The sequence below is a fragment of the Pseudophryne corroboree genome, chromosome 3, assembly GCF_028390025.1.
Source record: "Pseudophryne corroboree isolate aPseCor3 chromosome 3, aPseCor3.hap2, whole genome shotgun sequence".
Lineage (NCBI taxonomy): Eukaryota > Metazoa > Chordata > Amphibia > Anura > Myobatrachidae > Pseudophryne > Pseudophryne corroboree.
In genome coordinates, this window is record NC_086446.1 from 77,752,829 (window position 1) to 77,777,450 (window position 24,622).

The 24,622-nt window shown below is 48.6% G+C and overlaps 1 protein-coding gene and 1 long non-coding RNA gene across 2 annotated transcripts in view; both read left to right on the forward strand.

The window, feature by feature from the left end:
- The first annotated feature begins 10,297 nt into the window (after positions 1-10,297).
- Positions 10,298-13,572, forward strand: LOC135057505 (uncharacterized). The gene is made up of 4 exons (XR_010244170.1): positions 10,298-10,379; positions 12,226-12,417; positions 12,629-12,735; positions 13,483-13,572. It is a non-coding gene; the product is annotated as an uncharacterized LOC135057505 (long non-coding RNA).
- A 57-nt stretch (positions 13,573-13,629) lies between these two features.
- Positions 13,630-24,622, forward strand: part of LOC135057181 (zinc finger protein 850-like) — a 129,310-nt gene continuing 118,317 nt past the window's right edge. The window contains exons 1-2 of the mRNA XM_063963079.1: positions 13,630-13,647; positions 13,737-13,854. Of these exons, the coding sequence (XP_063819149.1) occupies positions 13,630-13,647; positions 13,737-13,854 (136 nt within the window). The remainder of the gene's footprint in view (positions 13,648-13,736; positions 13,855-24,622) is intronic.

The window sequence follows — 24,622 nt, forward strand, 5'->3', positions numbered from 1 at the left end:
AAGCTAAAATACACTCCCAGAGGGCGGCGGCTTAGTGTTTGCACGACTGCTAAAAACTGCTAGCGAGCGATCAACTCGGAATCACCCCCTAAGACTCCCTGATGGATCTCCATTTTAGGATCTCCTTAATGTATTTGAAAACTGAGTGAGTCTCGGGTATTGAAAGAGGGAGGCAGCACCTTTGCTGGTAACTAATTGATAGGACTGTCCAAAACCTGATGAGCAGGTAGTATTTCTGCAGCTGTTTTACGGAACACGTCACTAAAAGCTTTATAAGGAGCCGACACAGATGTATCTGAAATAATGGTTGTGACCATGATGGTTTTCTGTGAGGATTTGATTTTTGGAAGGTGCTATTGGAGACACCATGAGCCCCAGTATATTCTTGGAGATAGCGTGAGCCCTTCCAATCTAAAACTGGAGCGTGCTGACATAACCACAGAAGGCCTAGAACGATTGGACTCTCAGCTGTAGGAAGCACATAGAAGGAGATTTCTCTGTGGAGAGCTCCAACCTGCATAGTCAGATCCCGGCTTTGGTAGTAAATTGTGGGGGTCATTCACTAGCTGGTTTTTGCAGTCCTGCGTTCGCATAGCCGCCGCCCACCGGGGAGTGTATTTTAGCTGTGCAAGTGTACGATCGCATGTGAAGCCGAGCGGTACAAAAAAACTTTGTGCAGTTTCTGCAGTTGCCCAGAACTTACTCAGCCTCTTCGATTACTTCAGCCTGTCCGGGGCCGGAACTGACATCAGACACCCGCCCTGCAAATGCCTGGACATGCCTGTGTTTTTCCAACCACTCCCTGAAAACGGTCAGTTGACACCCACAAACGCCTTCTTCCTGTCAATCTCCTTGCAATTGGCTGTGCGAATGGTTTCTTCGTAAAACCCATCGCACAGCAACGATCCGCTTTGTACCCGTGTGGCGCGCCTGCGCATTGCGGTGCATACGCATGTGCAGTTCTGATCTGATCGCAGCACTGCAAAAAACGCTAGCAAGCGATCAGGTCTGAATGACCCTCCTGTATCCATAGGAATTTTACTCCCATCCACACCAATAGTGCAGAGAGGGGTTCGCAAAGATACACGAGAAATTCCAAGCTCTTGAACTTTCTCTGCCGATATGAAATTGCCATTGGCACCAGACGCTAGGAAGGCCTTAGAGTAAATTTACTAAAAGCCAATATTAGTTCTAGTCTTAAATCGACCAAATACCTCAAAATTAACCCCAGTGTGTCAAGCATTTGCTGACAGTCGTTTTTTTGTTATATTGTAAATTTGATGATGATTTTTAGTTGAAGTTTTATGTTTGTTCAAATCTTCCACAAAATTGCCAAAAAACACGACCAAAAATCATCCAAATTATACAATAGCATCCCTGTTGACCAAAACATGTCACATGCACTGTATAACCCACAAACAACTTCATTCAAGTGGAAGGTTGCATATCCACATAATGTAAAAGTATTGCCATGCCTTTACATTTCATCATTTGTACAGCCAGGGTGCACCACATGTTATAGGCATCACAATAAAGTTTCAGGCAATTCTACATGGTTTAGAAGTCAAATATACCGATCTCTGGTGGTTCTACTCATTTTCACGATTTTTGGTCGGTTTTGCAGTGGATTTTAAATCTGATTGTTAATAAATGAACAATTTCTATTGCTGTCTATGGTATAGTACCAATGGTCTATCTGAGATTGTATTTCAGTGTGAAGTCTTTTTGTTGGGAGATTCTGTGGTTATTTTGAGTCAATTTTGCCTTTTAGTAAATACCCTATTTTTAAAATTCCTCACTAAAATCGTCAGAAATTCCACATATACCCTTAGTAAATTGACCCCCTTGAGCAGGTTGGTGGGTTTACCAAATAAGAAGGACACATCAATGGTGAACTGTGTTGATATGTTTTCCTTTGGCTGAGATCCAGTACAGAGGTGCAGAGTACTCTAATGTGCCGATAGTTTTCTCGCAAGGAGGGTTGGGCTTTGCTGTACCTGATACCTATGGGGCTGGTATACACTAGAGTTAGTATTGGTATTCATCATGAAGAATATAGACATGGTGACCACTGACAACAGACTGGGTCAGAGCTGGACGGGTAGGTCAGGAACAGGTATGGAGCAGAAGCTATGATGGCAGGAACCAAGGTCGGAGCACAGGTAGGCAGGGACCAGGGATGGACACAGGAAAGGCAGGAACCAGGAATGTAGAACACACACTGAATTCTGGGAAGCAGAAGGCTGGAGTAAGGTAATGGAGCCTATACTCTGGCACTGCCCTGTAGATGTAGTGTTCAGAGACTCCCTTTTATAGCAGCCGGAGGGAGAGACTCCTACAGTCAAATGCTGAAGTGGGGGAAGACTCAGGCCAGCGGCTACCGGGAACCTCTCACCTGCTGCGTGGTGGAAGCTATCAGAAACCGATGCTCCTGGACCCGGTAAGTGCTCGGGTCCAGTGCACCATGACATGGGCATACTGAGGCATTTCGGTTTTTTCAGAAGCTGACAGATGAACATTATTAGGTCATTTAGCAGGGCAATATGAGACTATAGGGTGGGCACTAATGAGGTGGAAATCACAAGACAGAAATAAGAAGCAATATGGCAACATCAAGTCTGACTTATTATATAGGCTTTATGAAGCTATACAGAGGGCATTTGGAGGATAGCAGATGAATACTATGTAATGTGCAATGACAAAGCTCTCAGGTAGCAGTCAATATAAGGTGGGTATCTCTAGGCAATGAAAACAGGATTTTGATACCTACCGGTAAATCCTTTTCTACTAGTCCGTTAGGGTGCTGGGGTCCACTTCATGACCATGGGGTATAGATGGTTCCGCAGGAGCCATGGGCACTCTTAAGATGGGTGTGCACTGGCTCCTCCCTCTATGCCCCTCCTCCAGACCTCAGTTATAGGAACTGTGCCCAGGGAGACGGACATTTAGAGGAAAGGATTTACTTTAATACCAATGGTGAGATACATACCAGCTCCCACCTCAACCATGCCGCACAACATGGCATTAAACATAACACACGCCAACAGGCATGAACCAATTACAGCAAACATGCTGAAACTAATAAAACACAAAATGTGTAACTCTAATAAACAAAAAATAAGATTTTACTCACCGGTAAATCTATTTCTCGTAGTCCGTAGTAGATGCTGGGACTCCGTAAGGACCATGGGGAATAGCGGCTCCGCAGGAGACTGGGCACAACTAAAGAAAGCTTTAGGACTACCTGGTGTGCACTGGCTCCTCCCACTATGGCCCTCCTCCAGACCTCAGTTAGGATACTGTGCCCGGAAGAGCTGACATAATTAGGAAGGATTTTGAATCCCGGGTAAGACTCATACCAGCCACACCAATCACACCGTACAACTCGTGATACTATACCCAGTTAACAGTATGAAATACAACGGAGCCTCTCAACAGATGGCTCTCAACAATAACCCGTTAGTTTAACAATAACTATATACAAGTATTGCAGACAATCCGCACTTGGGATGGGCACCCAGCATCCACTACGGACTACGAGAAATAGATTTACCGGTGAGTAAAATCTTATTTTCTCTGACGTCCTAAGTGGATGCTGGGACTCCGTAAGGACCATGGGGATTATACCAAAGCTCCCAAACGGGCGGGAGAGTGCGGATGACTCTGCAGCACCGAATGAGAGAACTCCAGGTCCTCCTCAGCCAGGGTATCAAATTTGTAGAATTTTGCAAAAGTGTTAGACCCTGACCAAGTAGCAGCTCGGCAAAGTTGTAAAGCCGAGACCCCTCGGGCAGCCGCCGAAGAAGAGCCCACCTTCCTTGTGGAATGGACTTTTACAGATTTAGGATGCGGCAGACCAGCCGCAGAATGCGCAAGCTGAATTGTGCTACATATCCAGCGAGCAATAGTCTGCTTTGAAGCAGGAGTACCCAGCTTGTTGGGTGCATACAGGATAAATAGCGAGTCAGTTTTCCTGACTCCAGCCATCCTGGAAACATATATTTTCAAGGCCCTGACTACGTCCAGTAACTTGGAGTCCTCCAAGTCCCTAGTAGCCGCAGGCACCACAATAGGTTGGTTCACGTGAAAATCTAATACCACCTTAGGGAGAAACTGGAGACGAGTCCTCAATTCTGCCCTATTCATATGGAAAATCAGATAAGGGCTTTTACATGATAAAACCGCCAATTCTGACACACGCCTGGCCGAAGCCAAGGCCAACAGCATGACCACTTTCCACGTGAGATATTTCAAATCCACGGTTTTAAATGGCTCAAACCAATGTGACTTTAGGAAACTCAACACCACGTTGAGATCCCAAGGTGCAACTGGTGAGTGCTGAGGGAGAAGCCCCGCCCCTCAGTGGCAGGCTTCGGTCCCGCTCTTTGAACAAACTGGCGGGGATACCAAAACACACAAATAAGTGTATATTTACTTAAAGCCAGTCCTAGAGGAACACATTGCTGCCCAGGGCGCCGCCCCCGCGCCCTGCACCCAACAGTGTGCGCTGTGTGTGCTCTGTGGGATCAATGGCGCGCAGCGGTGATACCTCAGTGAAGATCTAAAGTCTTCTGCCTTCCTATACTCACCCGGCTTCTATCTTCCGGCTCTGCGAGGAGGACGGCGGCGCGGCTCCGGGACGAACCGCTAGGGGAGACCTGCGTTCTGACTCCCTCTGGAGCTAATGGTGTCCAGTAGCCTAAGAAGCAGAGCCTAGCATTTAAGTAGGTCTGCTTCTCTCTCCTCAGTCCCATGATGCAGGGAGTCTGTTGCCAGCAGATCTCCCTGAAAATAAAAAACCTAACAAAATACTTTCTTTTCAGGAAGCTCAGGAGAGCTCCCTGTAGTGCACCCAGTCTCCTCTGGGCACAGTGTTAAACTGAGGTCTGGAGGAGGGGCATAGAGGGAGGAGCCAGTGCACACCCATACCTAAAGTTCTTTTTAGTGCCCATGTCTCCTGTGGAGCCCGTCTATTCCCCATGGCCCTTACGGAGTCCCCAGCATCCTCTAGGACGTAAGAGAAACTGCAGGTAAAGTATGCACTGGGAGGGCGCCCAGCATCCTCTACGGACTAGGAGAAAAGGATTTACCGGTAGGTATCAAAATCCTGTTTTCTCATACGTCCTAGAGGATGCTGGGGTCCACTTCATGACCATGGGGTTTATACCAAAGCTCCAGTACGGGCGGGAGAGTGCGGATGACCCTGCAGCACCGATTGACCGAACTTGAGGTCTTCATCGGCCAAGGTGTCAAACTTGCAGAATTTTGCAAATGTGTTCGACCCCGACCAAGTAGCTGCTCAGCAAAGTTGCAATACAGAGACCCCCCCGGGCAGCCACCCAGGATGAGCCCACCTTCCTAGTGAAATGGGCCTTCACCGAAGTCGGTAACGGCAATCCAGACGCAGTATGAGTGTGCTGAATCATACTTCTGATCCAATGCGCAATAGTCTGCTTGGAAGCAGGACACCCAATCTTGTTGGGAGCATACAGGACAAACAAAGACTCTGTTTTCCGTATTAGAGCTGTTCTAGCGACATAAATCTCCAAAGCTTTAACCACATTTAGAGACTTTGACTCAGTGAACGTGTCAGTAACTACCGGCACCACAATAGGTTGGTTTATGTGGAAAGATGAAACCACCTTTGGAAGAAAATGTTGACAAGTTCTCAACTCTGCCCTATCTTCATGGAAGATCAGGTAAGGGCTCTTGTGAGACAAGGCCCCCAACTCAGACACCCGCCGTGCGGATGCCAATGCCAAAAGCATCACCACTTTCCAAGTGAGAAACTTCAACTCTATCTCTTGTAGAGGCTCAAACCAATCCGATTGAAGAAACTGCAACACCACATTAAGGTCCCATGGTGCCACTGGAGGCACAAATGGAGGCTGGGTGTGCAGAACCCCTTTCACGAAGGTCTGAACCTCTGGAAGAGAGGCCAATTGGTTTTGGAAGAACACTGACCCCAATCGGAGGCCCGCCTGCACACCAGCCAGCAGAAAATGGAGAAAACGTCCCAACTGAAACTCTTCTGTAGGAGCCTTCTTGGATTCACACCAAGACACATATTTTCTCCAAATATGGTGGTAATGTTTCGACGTTACTCCTTTCCTGGCCTGAATATAGGTAGGGATGACTTCCTTGGGAATACCCTTACGGGCTAGGATCCAGCGCTCAACAGCCATGCCGTCAAACGTAGCAGCGGTAAGTCTTGATACACGCTCACGAAGAGAAGAGACCGAGGATCTTCTATGAGCAACTCCTGAAGATCTGGGTACCAAGCCTTCGTTGGCCAGTCTGGAGCAATGAAGATTGCTCGAACTCTTGTTCTCCTTATGATCCTGAGCACCTTTGGGATCAGCGGAAGTGGAAGGAAGACATACACCGACCGGAACACCCACTGGGCCACTAGCGCATCCACTGCTATTGCTTGAGGGTCTCTCGACCTGGAACAATATTTCTGAGGCTTCTTGTTGAGACGAGATGGCATCATGTCTACTTGAGGAACTCTCCAAAGACTTGTCACCTCTGCGAAGACTTCTTGGTGGAGGCCCCACTCTCCTGGATGGAGGTCGTGTCTGCTGTGGAAGTCTGCTTCCCAGTTGTCTACTCCCGGAATGAAAATTGCCGACAGAGCCTTTACATGTCTTTCTGCCCAGAGGAGGATCTTTGTCACCTCTGCCATTGCCGCTCTGTTTTTCGTTCCGCCCTGCCTGTTTATGTACACGACTGCTGTTACATTGTCCGACTGGATCTGCACGGAATGATCTTGAAGATGTACCGCTTGTTGAAGGCCGTTGTAAATGGCTCTCAATTCCAGCACGTTTATGTGAAGGCAGGCTTCCTGACTTGACCATTTTCCTTGGAAGCTTCCCCCTGAGTAATAGCTCCCCAGCCTCAGAGACTTGCATCTGTGGTTACCAGGACCCAGTCCTGAATCCTGAACCTGCGTCCCTCTAGTAGGTGAGAACTGTGTAGCCACCACAGGAGCGAAATCCTGGCTTTTGACAACAGGATTATCTTCCGGTACATGTGTAGGTGGATCCCGACCACTTGTCCAACAGGTCCCACTGGAATACCCTTGCATGGAACCTGCCAAACTGTATGGCCTCGTAGGCCGCCACCATCTTCCCCAACAACCGAATGCACTGATGGATCGACACACTTGATGGTTTCAATATCTGTTTTACCCTTTTCTGGATTTCCAGAGCCTTTTTCACCGGAAGAAATACTCTCTGAACTTCTGTGTCCAGAATCATCCTGAGAAAAGACAATCTTGTCTTCGGTTCCAACTGTGACTTTGGATAATTTATGATCCAACCGTGTTGTTGGAGTATTGACGGGGAGAGTGTTATGTTTTGTAACAACTGCTCCCTGGATCTCGCCTTTATCAGGAGATCATCTAGATAAGGAATTATATTGACTCCTTTTTGACGCAGGAGAACCATCATCTCCGCCATCACCTTGGTGACTACCCTTGGTGCCGTGGAGAGACCGAAAGGTAACGTCTGGAATTGGTAATGGCAATCCTGAACCGCGAATCTCAGATAAGCCTGGTGAGGAGGATAAATGGGAACATGCAGGTAAGCATCTTTTATGTCTACAGACACCATGTAGTCCCCCTCCTCCAGACTGGAAATCACTGCCCACAATATTCAACCTACATTGAACCACCTAATCCAGTTTCTATTGGTGCCTAGCAGTATGTCTGCTCAGCTGTGCTGCTCCTGATAAAGGGAGTTATCTCGAAACGCGTTGGCTGGTAGGAGGATTCTTGCTCACTTGGACTGTCACCTGCACGGCGGGGGAAAGGTACAACCCTCTTAATTCACCTTTAAGTCCTATCGGTACCGGACCCTTTTGGACTCAATTTCGATGGTCCTGCAGTTTCCCCTGCCTGGCAGCTCCCCTTCCTCGTGGCCAACACTCCCCCTGTAGAAAAATGTTTTATTTGTTTTTATCCAATAAATTCCTTTTTATACGGGTGGCCATATATGAATGCTTTTTGGATAAAGATACCTTGATGCGCAGACGAAACATGCTTCTACCAGTGAGTACCGGTACGCAGCTCAGCCTATAAAGATACCTTGATGTGTTTTTATCTCTATCTCATATTGTAAGTTAGGTACGCCAACCAATTCAGTGCCTGTATGCCAAAGAAACCTTTATATGTTTCAAACCTCGCTCACTTATTGTAAGTGAAGTATGATTACCTTTCCTGAAACTCATTTATATATTTATTACTACCTGACATCCACTGCATTTATTTTAATATTTCCCACTTTTAAAAAATAAACCTTTAATTTGTGTTTTTCATACCATCACGTCTTTTGATCCCACCGCTTTCTGGAGGAACTACGTCTCTTCTTTAAGAATCAGGATTTCATCAAAAATCCCACAGATCTTATGATCTCACCGCTTTCTGGAGGAAAAACGTCTCCTTTTTAAGAATCAGGATTTCATCAAAAATCCCACAGATAAGTATTCATTTTTCCATCATTTCAAACCATAACCTCCCAACTGAATCATCAGTTCCAATCCCCCACCCCCTTCCAGCGCCAACTCCTTTCACCCACACACCTCCTTTAGTTCTTTCTTCCTTGGATTATTCTTGGGATTAATCCAGTGGTGTAAAGGGGAGGCAGCAGGACTTTTCACTTATCAGGAGCGCCTTTTTCATTCTACCAAACCCCTTCTCAAAATATCTTACACACGTGTACAACACACACTCAGACACACTGGGACTTATAGGGGACAGACCCACAGTAAAATCTGTCAGAGGGACACAGTTTAGGAGCAGCCGGTTCACAACCCCAGTGCCAGTATCTAATGCCTGTGAACACAGAATGCCCACTGACATGCAGTGCTTTTTACACAGCAAAACACACTTGTAAAGTACCAAATTCGCTTGTGCCCCCCGTTTTGCACCCTGATACTTGTAGTCAGAAGTGAAGGAGGACCAGCGATGTCTCTGCAGCCTGAGGAGAAAATGGCACTGAGCAGTGTGCTGGCTGCCTGAGGAAGAAGCTCCGCTCTTTTTACCTCAGAAACTATTCATAATTTTTATACTGGCGGGGGTAGGGCTGTGCCTGGGCATCTCATGCCCCCATTTTTCCAGTTTATAGAGGTATTTTTGCTGCCATGGGCACCCCCCACCCCCCCCCCCCACCCCCTTCGGCGCCCTGCAGTGCCTGTGTGTGTGGGCAGCAATGGCGCGCTGCGCTCCCGCCAGCCGCGCTGTACCTCAGCCGTCACTTTTCTTGATAGAGGATCTGTCTTCTAACACTCACCTGTCTTCGGACTTCTGGCTCTGTGAGGTGGGGTGACGGCGTGCTGTGGGAGTGAGCATCTAGACACAGCTAGCGTTCAGTACCCTTCAGGAGCTAATGATGTCCTGTCAACCAGAAGCAGAGCCATGAAACTCTTCAGGAAGTTGGTTCCTACTTCTGCCCCCTCAGTCCCACGAAGCAGGGAGACTGTTGCCAGCAGTTTTCCCTGAAAACAAAAAAACCTAACATAAGTCTTTTCAGAGAAGCTCAGTAGAGCTCCCCTAGACTCCTAGAGTGCATCCAGTCTGCCTGGGCACATTTCTAAAACTGAGGTCTGCATACCTCCCAACATGACCCTCTCCAGGAGGGACAAAATGCTCTGCTTCTGGACTTCTCTCTTAATGTATGATTTCCATCACCTGTGCTGAACAAGTGAATTGGCTAAGAAAGGTGTTTCAGCACAGGTGATGGCAAATCATAAATTAAGAGGGAAGTCCAGGAGCAGAGTATTCTGTCCCTCCTGGAGAGGGTCATGTTGGGAGGTATGGGTCTGGAGGTGGGGCATAGAGGGAGAAGCCAGTTCACACCCATTGAAAAGTCTTAGGAGTGCCCATGGCTCCTGCGGAACCGTCTATACCCCATGGTCATGAAGTGGACCCCAGCATCCTCTAGGACGTATGAGAAATTGGTATTAAGAAGTGTACATTGATGAGCTGTAAAAGGACATTAAAAGGATATCAGCTGACCATTATTAGGCTAAGAGGTTATGAGATGGCTATTGTATGGCAACAAGGTGGGAATTAATGTGGCTATGAGGTGGACGTATATAGTATATTCTTTACATAAACAGATGTGAGGTAACCACACCCCACACTCACCACTTTCACCCAGTGATTTTACTTGACGCTGCGGGTTACGTGTTATCTGTTATGTATCAAAAAAAAGTCCGCATCTGACAGGTAGCGGCGGCCATTTTCTGTGTTACCAATCCTGCAGCATAATGAGCCCGGTCTCCTAGCTGCAGGTAACGCGGCGGCCATTTTGTGGTGGACTGTTGGCTGCATCCATTCCATCTCGATCAGACTGGCATCCCAAACCCGGCGTGTCCTGGTACTGTGCTGTTATTATCACTGTGTATGTAATGCTGGGTAGTGGGCAGTGACTGTGTGTATAAGAGCTGTAAGAGGAGGGCGTAGGGCAGCATGTATCAGGCCTTAATTCTGGTATATTGTGAGTATAGTGGTCCAGTTGCTTTACATGTTGCTGTATATGGTGTGCCCACATCTGTATATATGGGAGGCTGTATTGCTCAGTACAATGATGGGGTCTGTTTATGTGGGATGTGAGACGGTTAAATGATGAATGGGCTTGTGCAAGGTTACCCTTCACTTTATGGGGTTAATTTAGTAGCAGGTGATGCACACTATGGTGGTCATTCCGAGTTGTTCGCTCGGTAATTTTCTTCGCATCGCAGCGATTTTCCGCTAAATGCGCATGTGCAATGTTCGCACTGCGACTGCGCCAAGTAAATTTGCTATTAAGATTGGTATTTTACTCACGGCATTACAAGGTTTTTTCTTTGTTCAGGCGATCGGAGTGTGATTGACAGGAAGTGGGTGTTTCTGGGCGGAAACTGGACGTTTTATGGGAGTGTTTGAAAAAACGCTACCGTTTCTGGGAAAAACGCGGGAGTGGCTGGAGAAACGGAGGAGTGTCTGAGCGAACGCTGGGTGTGTTTGTGACGTCAAACCAGGAACGACAAGCACTGAACTGATCGCACTGGAAGAGTAAGTCTCGAGCTACTCAGAAACTGCACAGAGAAGTCTTTTCGCAATATTGCGAATCTTTCGTCCGCAATTTTGATAAGCTAAGATTCACTCCCAGTAGGCGGCAGCTTAGCGTGTGCAAAGCTGCTAAAAGCAGCTTGGGAGCAAACAACTCGGAATGAGGGCCTATGTGTCCAAATAGCCCAGAAGAGATAGAATTATCAGCGTTTGGTGTTCTGCTCTTTTGTTATATTTTTAGGTGTAGTTTTTAAAATTCAATGTCATTTTTATGGACAATGGGCCTCATTCAGCAGCAGATGCTGCTGTGAAGCGATCGCATTTCCCTATATCCCAGCGCAGTGCAGTAATTGACAGGCAGAGGCATTCGCATGGTGGTTGGGGGCAGCGTCCCATCATTGCGTGCCTGCGTGTGTGGGTGGGGGAACACAACGTTTTCCAGGTGGCCACGTGACGTCACACAGGGCCACTGCGACTGGAAACATGGCCGCGGCCCGACCGCCTTCGCAGCCAGGGTGCGGAGGCAGGGGGGCTTCCCTTATGTAGCGCTGGCCACCATTACCATTCTGGGTGGACTTGCCCTGTGCTGGCCAGCCCCCAGCATGCGACTGATAGCAATTGCAGTTTTGCTATATACAAAACTGAAGCTGAATCAGATCCAATATTTAAAGATGTAAAATCTATACAAAGGGCTTATTTTACAAGTAACCCTGTCCTACATGTAACTCTCCAGTATGCACTATCAGGTACAGTACAGTGTACATGGTACTTACCTCATCCTGCAGCTGACCGTCCATTTGGTCAATTTACTAAGCCTTGGACGGAGATAAAGTACCAGCCAATCAGCTCCTGACTGCCATGGTACAGGCTGTGTTTGAAAACTGACAGGAGCTGATTGGCTGGTACTTTATCTCCGTCCACTTTATCTAAATCCAAGGCTTAGTAAATAGTCCTTGGTCACATCATATGACCCCAATGCCTCTTCATAATGCTATTTGCACTGCAGTGTTCAAATAAGATGATACAGACAACTTAAATAGAACGTGCCCCTACTGGGGATGGCAGGTCCTGCAGGAGAGCTAAGTGCTATATGCTGTGTATAGGAGTTATCACTTTAGCATTTCAAATCAACGCATTTATTTATTACATTTCCTTTTTTATATCTCTCTCAGTGCACAGGGTTACACAGTAATATATAATACATCTGGTGAGCATGTGACAACCAGTACCCATCCCATGAACCAGGAGGACTGAGCAGGACCCAGAGCCCCATGGCTCCCTCTCACTCCCGGATACATGAGAGATACAATGAGCAGAAGATCCTGGAACTCACCAACAAGATCATTCAGCTGCTGACTGGAGAGGTGACTGCTAGGAATGGGGCATTATACAGTAACACCAGGGGAGGTGTATGGGTGATGACTGGAGAGGTGACTGCTGGGAATGGGGCATTATACAGTATCACCAGGGGAGGTGTCTGGGTGATGACTGGAGAGGTGACTGCTGGGAATGGGGCATTATACAGTAACACCAGGGGAGGTGTCTGGGTGATGACTGTGTCATTGTGTGTGTCAGGTTCCTATAAGGTGTCAGGATGTCACTGTCTATGGAGGGGGAGTATTTGGAAGGACACAGAGGTCTGTACAAGAACATGATGAGGATGGATGCAATCACATCACTTGGTAAGAGGAGACTTTTATTTATTGTACCAGGGAGAATAGGTATGGGGGCCCCCTATATACACACATCCTTTATAATGGATTCAGTATGATATCCCATGGACGGGATGCCGGCTGTCAGAATCCCGACAGCAGCATCCCAACCATCAGAATCCCGACAGGCCCTCATAAAGTACCCTAACCCTCCCCAGCCCCCTACCCTAACCTTCACTTGTGGGTACCTAACCCTCCCCGGTGGTGCCTGACCCTAACCCTCCCTTCCCTGCTGTCTAAATCTAACCTTCATCGCTTAGTGCCTAACCCCAACCTTCCCTTCCAAGTGCTTAACACTAACACCCCAACCCTGGTACCTAACCATAACCTTCCCGTCCCTGCACCCTAACCCCCTTCTAATGCCTAAACCTAGCCTGCCCCCCCCCCCCTGGGATTTTGATGCCGGTCTTATGCCGTAATTCGGGATTCTAGTGTCGGTATTTCGACCGCCGGGATCCCGTCAGACGGCATTTTAATTGCATCCCTATATAATAAAGTGCTGCTCCTCATCTCTATGGGGGGAATTGAAGTATTGTGCATGCTGGCGGTCATATGTTGGCACCCGACGGAGCATTTCAAGTGTTGCTCCATTTGGGCGTGCACAGTGGTCGGTACTGACATTACTTTTGTGGTGTTCCGTCATTTTGACGGGCTGGTATCTAGTCACCTGATAATCACATATACACAGTGTCCTCAGTCACTGTGTGTCTCCTACAGATGAAGCCAGTAACAGAGATACCCCAGAGAGATGTCCCCGTCCTCTTTATTCCCAGGACTGTACAGAGGAGGATCACAGGATCCCACAGGAGGATCGGGTAGGTGGGATTAAGGATCTCCCCAAATATCAAAGTGACTTCTCACTATATGATCTGTAGGAAAGCTGTGTGTTTTATACAATTATATTCTGCTGTTTAATCTCCATTAATAAAATCAGACATTATTAAAGTGTTATTGTTTGTTGGGTTAACTAGGGTGAATACCTGGCTAATATTAAGGTAGAAGATATAGAGGAAGAAGAAGAAGAAGAGACGTATGTGAGTGGTAACCAGCAGTGTAAGGAGGAGGAAATCCCTACAGATATGAGCAGAGGTAAGTAATAACCACTTTGGGGGGTATCCAATTACATGAGAAGAAACATCGGATGCAAAAAACGGAAATTTTTTTTCCACAGGCTATTTGATCCCCTGTAAAAAAAAAATACCTGTGAAACCTGTGTTTTCGGTAGAAACAGCCACATTTTCATATGAAAATGGGTCTGTTTCCAGGGATTTGGTTTCACTTGACTGAGGCAGGTGAAACAAAATCTCTGATAAATTGCGCTGATTTATGGGGGCTAATAGGATAGCTCCCGGCAAGACCCTCACATGTTTTGGATCTGTAGTTTCTTTTATGTCCTAGGGGATACTGGGAATCCATTTAGTACCATGAGGTATAGACTGGTCCACTAGGAGCCTTGGGCACTATAGAAGTTTGATAGTGTGTGCTGGCTACTCACTCTATGCCCCTCCTACCAGACTTAGTTTAGAAAATGTGCCCGAAGGAGCCGGTCACATCTCTGGAAGCTCCTGAAGAGTTTTCTGTATTTGTTTTCTGAGTTTGTTATTTTCAGGCAGGATTGGATGGCACCAGCCTGCCTGATTCGTTGGACTTCGGGGTGAGAACGGCCCAACCTCTCTCAGGGTTAATGGTCCCTTTTCTCCACTGACAAGACGCTAGCTCCAGAGGGAACTATTCGCAAGCCCCACCATGGTGGGCGTACATTCCTGCAGCACGCTGCCACCCCTAACAGCCAGAAGAATTAAGAGTGGTGAGTACTGAGCCGGCGTCCCGGTTAGTGGGTCGCCGGCCATTATGGCGGCACGAGGGTATGGAGACGCACAGCTTCTAACCGGGGCGGACTGCGTCTCCCGACTGTGTACAGACGCTGGACAGCGGACACAGTACACTGACTGGCAAAAAAGCCATAAAAGGGGTCTGTCTACATTTTATGCACATAGACGCATACAACCAGTATAAAGAAAAGTGGGAAGACAGCGCGCCATTGAAGGGGCGGGGCTTCACTATGAGCGGATCCAGCAGCTCACAGGCGCCATTTTCCCTACTGCAGCTGACACAGACACTGACTGACAGAAATGCGCAGCTCCTCCGGAGAAACTCCAGATTACCTCAACTGTACCAGGGGGACATAGTGGGGGGAGCAATTTATTAGTGTACTAAATCCCTAATCTAGGTACTTAGTTTGTGACCCGGCTAAGCTTGGCATTAGCTATAAGGGCGCCGTGTGCTGGTTCCATACTCTCTCTGTGTCTCTCTGGAAGGGCTCTTTGTGGGTTAATTGTGCTTTCTGCAGCGGGGTACACTGGGTTCCACAGGGATAAGATCGGGGTGTAGAGTAGGATCTTGATCCGAGGCACCAATAGTCTAAAACATAGGTTCTCAAACTCGGTCCTCAGGACCCCACACAGTGCATGTTTTGCAGGTAACCCAGCAAATGCACAGGTGTATTAATTACTCACTGACACATTTTAAAAGGTCCACATGTGGAGCTAATTATTTCACTTGTGATTCTGTGAGGAGACCTGCAAAACATGCACCGTGTGGGGTCCTGAGGACCGAGTTTGAGAACCTATGGTCTAAAAGCTTTGACTGTTCCCAAGATGCTCAGCGCCGCCTCCACTATAACCCCGCCTCCGTGCACAGAAGCTCAGTTTGTAAGTTGGTGCCTGCAGTGCACACTCACCGAAGTTCTCCGGGATCGCATGGCCGCATCTAGGGAGGAGGTAAGAGGGTCCCGCAGGCGGGACCCGCTGGAAATTGCGATCCGGCGCGGCCATTAGGAGGCGGGGCGCGCGCGCTGGCGTGGACACTGTGTCAGTACAGGGACCCCACTAGACCACCAGGGCAGGGGCACAGGTCGGTTTACCTACAAACCGTTTTCTTATGGCCCACAGTACCTGCTGGTAAAGTCCAGCAAGGGGATAAGGCTCTGACCTGTAGCCCCAGCCCCAGGGCGCCATTTAGAGTAAATGTTCCCGCCCTGGAGCTGCATCTATCTCTCTCCCTCACTCCCTGTCAGCATTTGGGCGCCATCTTCACATGCTGAGCTGATCCCGGGACTGTATGGGCAAAGCCTCCTCTGTAAAGCCACCTGCATTATCAGCGCTGTGCATTTTACAGGACACTTAAGTATTCTACATGTCTGTTGATCATGTTAGTTAAGAAAAGGTGCATTACGTCAGGGTTATGTAGTACAAGTACCCTGTGATATACATCTAGTCTTTACTGTGCATTGATATATCTATTACCCTATATAGCTTTACTTAGTATTACTCAGTATTGCTAGTCCAGTGCAGTTTTATTGCTTGTCATGATTTCTGCATTGTACATGTGACTGTGTGTGTGTGTGCATGTAGCTGCTGCGTGATTTCTACTCCGTGTATCTCACTCAGATTGCTATCCCTATATTCTGTACCCTGAGGGGGGCTAAGTGCGTCAGGGTCATTGTTTGATATAGGTGCTTCACAGGATATACTTATTGTGTAATTTTCTCTGATTTTCAGTCACTGTATACCTCTTGAATCCTCTGCACAGGGGGTTCTTGGTCAGGTATTATACTGCTGATAATGTACTGTGTTGCCCGTGATTTACGCTTTCAGATATGTCAGCTTCAAGGGGCGACGGTTCTGAGGCTGATCCCACATTGCGTGGTGGTGACGCCGCAGACACATTAGAGGAAAACATAGCCGCGGAAGGTTCAGGGTCTGGGGCTTCCCTACCCCCCAGTAGGGCCATGGCAACGGGGGTCCATAATGACCCACCTTGGGCTACTTTCTCTATTGAATACGCTGGTAACTAGGCTTACGCCCCCTATGGGACCTTAGGTGCCGGTACAGCCACATATTGTCCCTGCGGTTAATCTGCCATGGGCAGATCTCCTGTCCACTTAGTTACAGCAATTGAATCACTCACTGAACAAACAGAAACCTAACCCTAGCCCGCCTAAGACTAAGGGGTCCTCTAAGCGGGCCATTACTTCCTCACAATCCACCCATGTTCCAGACACTTCGTCTGATGAAGATGGCGTATATGCTGACCCCTCAGACACTGATCCAGATGCTTCTGATGGGGAATCTGTTTCACAGGTGGCTGTTCCTGACCTATTGGAGGCTATCAGGCTGATTCTTCAAATTGATGATGAGCCAGAACCTGTTGTTACCTCTAAGAAACCGGATAGATTTAAAAGTCAGAAGGTTATTAAACAAGTTTTACCTCATTCTGATCACTTAGTTGACATACGTCAGGAATCCTGGGAAAATCCAGGAAAGAAATTCACACCTCACAAGAAGATACTGGCTCGCTATCCCCTCGCTGCGGAGCTAAGTAAAAATTGGGAAACGCCACCGCCGGTGGATTCGCAAGTGGCGCGGCTGGTGGTGTCCTCTGCTCTGCCTGTAACTACCGTCACCTCTCTGAAAGAACCGACGGATAAGCGCGTGGAGGGTTGCTTAAAAGCTATTTACACCCTTGCAGGAGCTGTGCATCGGCCCACTATTGCAGCTACTTGGGCTGCAGAAGCTATTGAAGCGTGGGCTCAGGAGGTGGAAGCGGAGCTGCCGTCCAATTTTTCTGATAATGCTAGACAATGTCTCTCGTATATTGGCCCTCATTCCGAGTCGTTCGCTCGGTAATTTTCATCGCATCGCAGTGAAATTCCGCTTAGTACGCATGCGCAATATTCGCACTGCGACTGCGCCAAGTAATTTAACAATGAAGATAGTATTTTTACTCACGGCTTTTTCTTCGCTCCGGCGATCGTAGTGTGATTGACAGGAAATGGGTGTTACTGGGCGGAAACACGGCGTTTTATGGGCGTGTGGATAAAAACGCTACCGTTTCCGGAAAAAACGCAGGAGTGGCCGGAGAAACGGGGGAGTGTCTGGGCGAACGCTGGGTGTGTTTGTGACGTCAAACCAGGAACGACAAGCAGTGAAATGATCGCAGATGCCGAGTAAGTCTGGAGCTACTCAGAAACTGCTACGAGGTGTGTAATCGCAATATTGCGAATACATCGTAAGATGCTAAGATTCACTCCCAGTAGGCGGCGGCTTAGCGTGTGTAACTCTGCTAAAATCGCCTTGCGAGCGATCAACTCGGAATGAGGGCCATTGTCACAGCATCTCATTATATTAAGGAGTCGGCTTCTGATGCCGGTATTCTGGCGGCCAAGGCTTCTACTACGTCCATTTTGGATCGCCGGATTCTCTGGTTACGGTCCTGGTCTGTGGATCTGGACTCTAAGAAACCCCTGGAGGTGCTCCCTTTTAAGAGAGACATTCTTTTTGGTGAGGATCTCAACAAGATTGTGGCTGACTTAGCTTCTGCTAAGACGGCATGTCTACCTAGTACTGCTCCTTCGGTCCCGAAGGTTAAGAGTACTTCCTTTCGTTCCTTTTATTCTCCAGGTAAAGCAAAGGGTCAGGCGTACCCAAAACAGGCTTGCATTTCCAAAATCACTGAGCCCAAACCTAAACGTGCCTGGGCTGCCTGCTTCCAAATCAGACAAGCCTACTGCATGACGGTACGGGCCTCCCCCTGGGGTATCTCAGAGTGGGAGGCCGACTTCTAAGGTTTACCCAGGAATGGTTGAAGACCACTTCCGACGCCTGGGTACGGGAAGTCGTCACTCACGGATACGCCATATCCTTCAAGAAATGTCCCCATCATCGATTTTGCCTGACAGACATCCCTTCGGATCAGGTGAAGGCAAGAACTCTTCATTTGGTGGTACAGTCCCTCCTGGACACAGGAGTGGTAGTGCCAGTGCCCTGGCTCAGAGAGGCAAGGGGTACTATTCACCGCTGTTCCTAGCCCTGAAACCGAATGGTTCCTCCAAGCCCATTCTTAACCTCAAGTCCTTGAACAAATTTGTGAGGGTCACCAAGTTTCGTATGGAAACTCTTCGCTCTATTGTTCTGGCTTCGGAGCCCGGGGACTATATGTTCTCCTTGGACATACAGGATGCTTACCTCCATATTCCTATTGCCATGTCGCATCAGCAATACCTGCAGTTTGCTACTGGCAACCTCCATTATCAATTTCGGCCTTACCTTTTGGATTTACCACGGCTCCGCGAGTATTCACAAAGGTCATGGCGGTAATGACGGCCCTACACCGCCATCAGGGTGTCAGGATCCTGCCGTATCTGGGCCACTTGCTGATCCTGGTGAATTCCCCAGAAAGTCTCCTCCGTCATCTGAATCTGACGGTCCAGTTTCTACAAGCCCATGGGTGGCTCATCAACTGGAAGAAATCTTCCCTTGTCACCTGCTCAGAGCATGGTGCACCTAGGGGCATTGTTGGACACTCACAACCAGTGGTTGTTCTTGTCTCAGGAGAAGGTCCTGAACCTTCAGGACAGGATTCGATGCTTCCTCTCTCGCCCGCGAGTGTCGATACACTCGGCGATGCAAGTACTAGGCCTCATGGTGTCGCCTTTCGACATGGTAGAGTACGCTCAATTTCATTCCAGCCCTCTGCAGAAGCTGATTCTTGCCAAGTGGGATGGCCTGCCTCACCGGATCAGGTCTCACATGATCTCCTTGTCTCCGGAGATTCGTCTGTTACTGAGCTGGTGGCTATAGGACCGTCGATTGAGCAGGGGTCGTCCCTTCTGGATCTCCAGCTGGGTCCTTCTGACGAAGGATACCAGTCTGCGGGGTTGGAGCAACACTCTTCAGTGTCGGTGGACCAGGGAGGAGTCTCTCCTCCTGATAAACATTCTGGAATTGCGGGCGGTGTTCAATTCTCTGACCCTGGCCCAGCATCTCATACAGAACAGGCCTGTTCAAGTACAGTCGGACAACGCCACCCCAGTAGCGTACATAAATCATCAAGGCGGCACTCGAAGCCGCATGGCAATGATGGAAGTGTCAAGGATTCTTCAGTGGGCGGAACGCCATCTGCCAGCCATATCGGCTCTGTTCATTCCGGGGGTCCTCAACTGGGAAGCGGACTTCCTCAGTCGTCAGGATGTACACGCCGGAGAGTGGAGCCTCCATCCAGAAGTATTTCAACTCCTAGTGGACAAGTGGGACCTACCAGACCTAGACCTGATGGCGTCTCGACACAATCCGGTCTTCGGAGCAAGGACAAGGGATCCTCAAGCAGCGATCGTGGACGCACTGGCAATTCCATGGAACTTTCGGCTGCCGTACGTGTTCGCTCTGGTGTCACTTCTGCCTAGGGTGATAAGGAAGTTCAAGCAAGAAGGAGGAATCCTACTTCTGATCGCTCCAGTGTGGCCCAGACGGCATTGGTTCTCAGACCTGCAGGTTCTCTTGATAGAGCGTCCTATTCTACTTCCACAATGCCCAGACCTCCTCATTCAGGGCCCTTGTGTGTACCAGGATTTGGCCCGACTGGCTTTGACGGCGTTGCTCTTGAAGCTTCAGTTCTGAGGGCCAAAAGATTTTCTGAGGCGGTCATTCAAACCATGTTGAAGGCCCGTAAGTGGCTTCGGCCTGGATTTATCATAGCGTCTGGAATTCTTACTTTGCTTGGTGCGCTTCTAACAATAATGACGCTTACAAGTTTAGCACGGCCAAACTTTTGGCCGTCCTACAACGGGACCTGGACTTAGGCCTTCGTCTGGCCTCCATCAAGGTTCATATTTCTGCCTTGTCGGTATAGTTTCAGAGAAAAATTGCGACTCTTCCTGATGTTCATACATTCACTCGGGTGTGTTACGGATTCAACCTCCCTATGTCCCGCCGGTGGCTCCTTGGGATTTGTCAGTGATTCTGGAGGCCTTGCAAGAGTTTCCGTTTGAACCTCTTGAATCTATGGACCTTAAGTAGCTTACTCTTAAGGTCTTGTTTCTGCTGGCTATTGCCTCTGCTAGACGGGTTTCAGACTTGGGTGCCTTATCTTGTCGGTCACCTTTTCTGATTTTTCTCCGTGATACGGCGGTTCTTCGGACACGCTTTGGTTATCTACCTAAGGTGGTGTCTTCTTTCCACCTTAACCAAGAGATTGTGGTTCCGGCCTTTATCTCTCCTGATTTATCCTACAAAGAGCAGTCTTTGGATGTGGTACAGGCTCTCCATATCTATGTAACCTCCGTTAGGAAGTCTGATTCTCTCTTTGTACTTTTTGGTTTTCACAAACGTGGCTGGCCTGCAAATAAGCAGACCTTGGCCAGATAGATTAGAATGGTGATTGCACAAGCTTATGTACAGGCTGGTCTTCCAGCTCCTGCTACCATCAAAGCCCATTCTACTCTGTTGGTTGGACCTTCTTGGGCGGCCCGTCGTGGTGCGACCCTTGAACAATTGTGCAAGGCGGCTACGTGGTCCTCAGTGAACATGTTCATAAGGTTCTATGCCTTCGATACGTCCGCCTCCCAGGATGCTTCCTTTGGACGCCCGGTCCTTGTGCCCGCTACAGTGCATCCCCTTCCATGAGGCACTGCTTTAGGACATCCCCAATGTTATCCCTGTGGAACCCATGGTACCCCGCTGCAGAAAAGGAGATTTATGGTAAGAAAATCACCTAGCTATGGGCTGCGGTGCACACTCAGTACACACACTGGCGACTGCGTAAAAAAGGGGATCCACACTCATTTTTTTATTATATTAAGGAGACGCCAGTATAAATAACTTAGAAAGACCGCTGCCATTATGGGGGCGGGGCTTCACGCAGAGCGGGACCTGAGGCACCATTTCCTGCTGCTGTGGCTGCTCTACAGGCGGCATGCGGGCTGCTCGTCTACAGGACCCACTCTATCACCAACGATAACTAGTACCAGGGGATTATAGTGAAGGGGGAAGCGAAGTATCAGCGGTTTTACCGCTGTGAGGTAAATTACACATAATATATATACCTGGCGGGGGCACTGCTCTGCCTGAGGTATCGTGTGCTGGTCCAACCTTCTCTCTGTGTCACTCCATTCAGGGTTGTCTAGAATAAGTGTGCTGTCTCTATAATACTGCACTGTGTTTTTCTCTCTTAACTCTGTGTTTTCTACAAAAGCATGTCTACTAATAAGTCTGTGTGTACTGCATGCAAGGCTAGGTTTAAACCTTCCTCACAAGGGTCTCTAATGTGTACCCAATGTTCACTACCTTCACAGGGTAGTGATGTGCAGGAACCTGGGTGGATGGATTCCTTTAAAAATATGATTACAAACATAAATTCATAGTTAGCCATGGCTAAACAAGAGAGGCAAACCCTGAAACAGTCTATCGACACGTTCATGTTAACCAATACTGACCACAGACAGGCTCACCAGCCCCCCCTGTTGGTCTCTCATAAACGCACTCTCCCATACATATTGCTGTCTGACTCTGAATTACCAGAATTAGATGAGGAGGAGTTAGGGGTGGACGAGGATAATTCCCTGTCCCCGGGAGTTGAGGCCCTAATTTTAGGGAGGTATTAAGAAGCAGAACCTACAGAGGAATTGCATTTTAACGTAAAGCCAAAATCCTCTGCAACTTTCACAGTTTCTAAGGAAAGAGATTCTCTTTCAAAGGCTGCGTGGTTAAATCCTGACAAAAAATTTGTCACTCCTAAACAGGTACTAAATCCCTTCCCGTTTCCTATAGAGGATAGGAAAATCTAGGAAAACCCCCCGACAGTGGAATGTCTGTGTCCAGGCTGTCATGTAAAATTGTACTACCTGTACCTGGGGCCATTTCTCTCAAAGAGCCTGCTGACAGCAAAATGGAGACCACTCTTAAGTCTATTTATTCTGCAGCAGCCCAACGCCCTACCGTAGTATGTGGCTGGATTTCCAGAGCCATGGTCAAATGGTCTGATGTTATTTTAAAAGGGTTGCATACATTAACTCAGGAGGAGATAGTTACACTACTCGAACATATCCAAGATGCTGCAAACTTCAAGAGTGAGGCTGTTAAGGAACTGTGTATCGCTAACGGCCGTACCTCGGCTATGACGGTATCGGCTTGCAGAGCCCTGTGGCTGTGACAATGGTCAGCAGACGCTGATTCTAAGAAAGGGGTAGAGAACCTTACTTTTCCAGGTGATGCCTTGTTTGGGGAAGAAATGACCAAGTGGATATCTCCGGTGACTGCAGGTAAATCTACATATCTGCCATCTGCCGTGCCACCTGCTAGACGTCCCTATCCTGGGCCCTTACTGCAGTCCTTTCGTGTGGCCAGATTTAGAGGCAGAGTCAGAGGTGCCTCCAATGCTGCTAGAGGAACTCGCGGTAAGTCCCGTAAACCAGCGGCTGCTGGAACTTCAGACGAGGCCTCAGGATCCTCTTCCACAAAGCATGACGGGTGGACCCAGCAGCAAGGCGATTTTCAGGTAGGAGCTCGCTTTCAACACTTCACCTACATATGGGCAGAGTCCTGCCGGGCTCCTTGGGTGAGGGATCGCTTATCCCAAGGGTACCGGCTGGAATTCCAGGAACTCCCTTCTCTCAGATTCTTCAGGTCGGGCTTACCAGCTTCACCTATAGCAAAGGTTACCTTGCAAGAGGCAGTTAAAAAACAGTTTTCTCTTACGTCCTAGAGGATGCTGGGGTCCATATTAGTACTATGGGGTATAGACGGGTCCACCAGGAACCATGGGTACTTTAAGAGTTTAATAGTGTGGGCTGGCTCCTCCCTCTATGCCCCTCCTACCAGACTCAGTTTAGAAAATGTGCCCAGTGGGGCTGGTCACAGCTAGGGGAGCTCCTAGAGCTTCTTTGGGTTTTTTTAAGGTTTTTTTTAGAGCAATTAGGCACAGGGAGGCTGCTGGCAATAGCCTCCCTGCTTCGTGGGACTTAGGGGGGGGGGAGTAGTGTCCAACCCTTGAGGTTAATGGCCACTCTCTCCGTTGACAGGACACTAAGCTCCTGAGGGTGATGATCGTTAGCCCCCGAGGCGACCGCTCACTCCCGCAGCATGCCGCCAACCCCTAACAGAGCCAGAAGATTGGGGTGGTGAGTGTGTCACCGGTGACCCGACAAGCGGGGATCCGGTGTGCATGGCGGCTACAGGGTTGGAGCGCATTACTGACACTGTGCTCCGGAAGGCTCAGCGGTAATGGTGCAGCGCTGTGAGGGCGCCCTGGGCCAGCGCAATACCCTTACAACTGGTCACTCACGCTATCAGGGGCTTCGGTAACGCTGCTAGCGCCATTACCTCAGGCCAGTATACATATTCAAACTGCGGGAAGACGCGCCATGTTTGGGGGAGGAGCTTCTCAGAGCGGACCCAGCAGCTCACCAGCACCATTTTCTCCCTGCAGATCCACACTCTGAGACGCTGACAGGGAGCGCTGACCCTTTACAACTCCAGCTATCCTGTGCGGTACCAAGGGAGTTGTAGAAGGGGGGAGACTGTCTATTAACTGTGTAGTTCTCTTAAGGGTACACAGTCAGCGCCAGGCAATTATTCTATAACTGCCTACTGAGGCGCTGTGTGTGCTGGCTCCAAGCTCTGTGTTTCTCTGAAGGTACTTGGGGGAAACTGTGTCTGACACTTTCCTGTGTGTGTGTGTGTTTATGCAACTTTCTCACATAACCATGTCCAGGGACTCTGTGTCTTGTGCGGCAGAATATGTATCTTCTCCAGAGGAATCCATTCCATGTACAAAGGAATGTAATATTTTGTCTCAGCCCTCCGAATCCGAGCCCCAGTGGGTAGCTTCTATTAAGGGAATGATATTCCAGATTTCTACTAGGATTGCACATTATGAGACTGAATCACAGATTTTAAAACAATCTGTGGAGGTTTTGTCTGGTTCTGTCCCCGCTAGCTCAAAATCCCCTGGTGTATCCAAGAAACGTGCGCTTGCTCGGATTATGCCAGTCGACACGGACACCGACTCTGACACGGCAGAG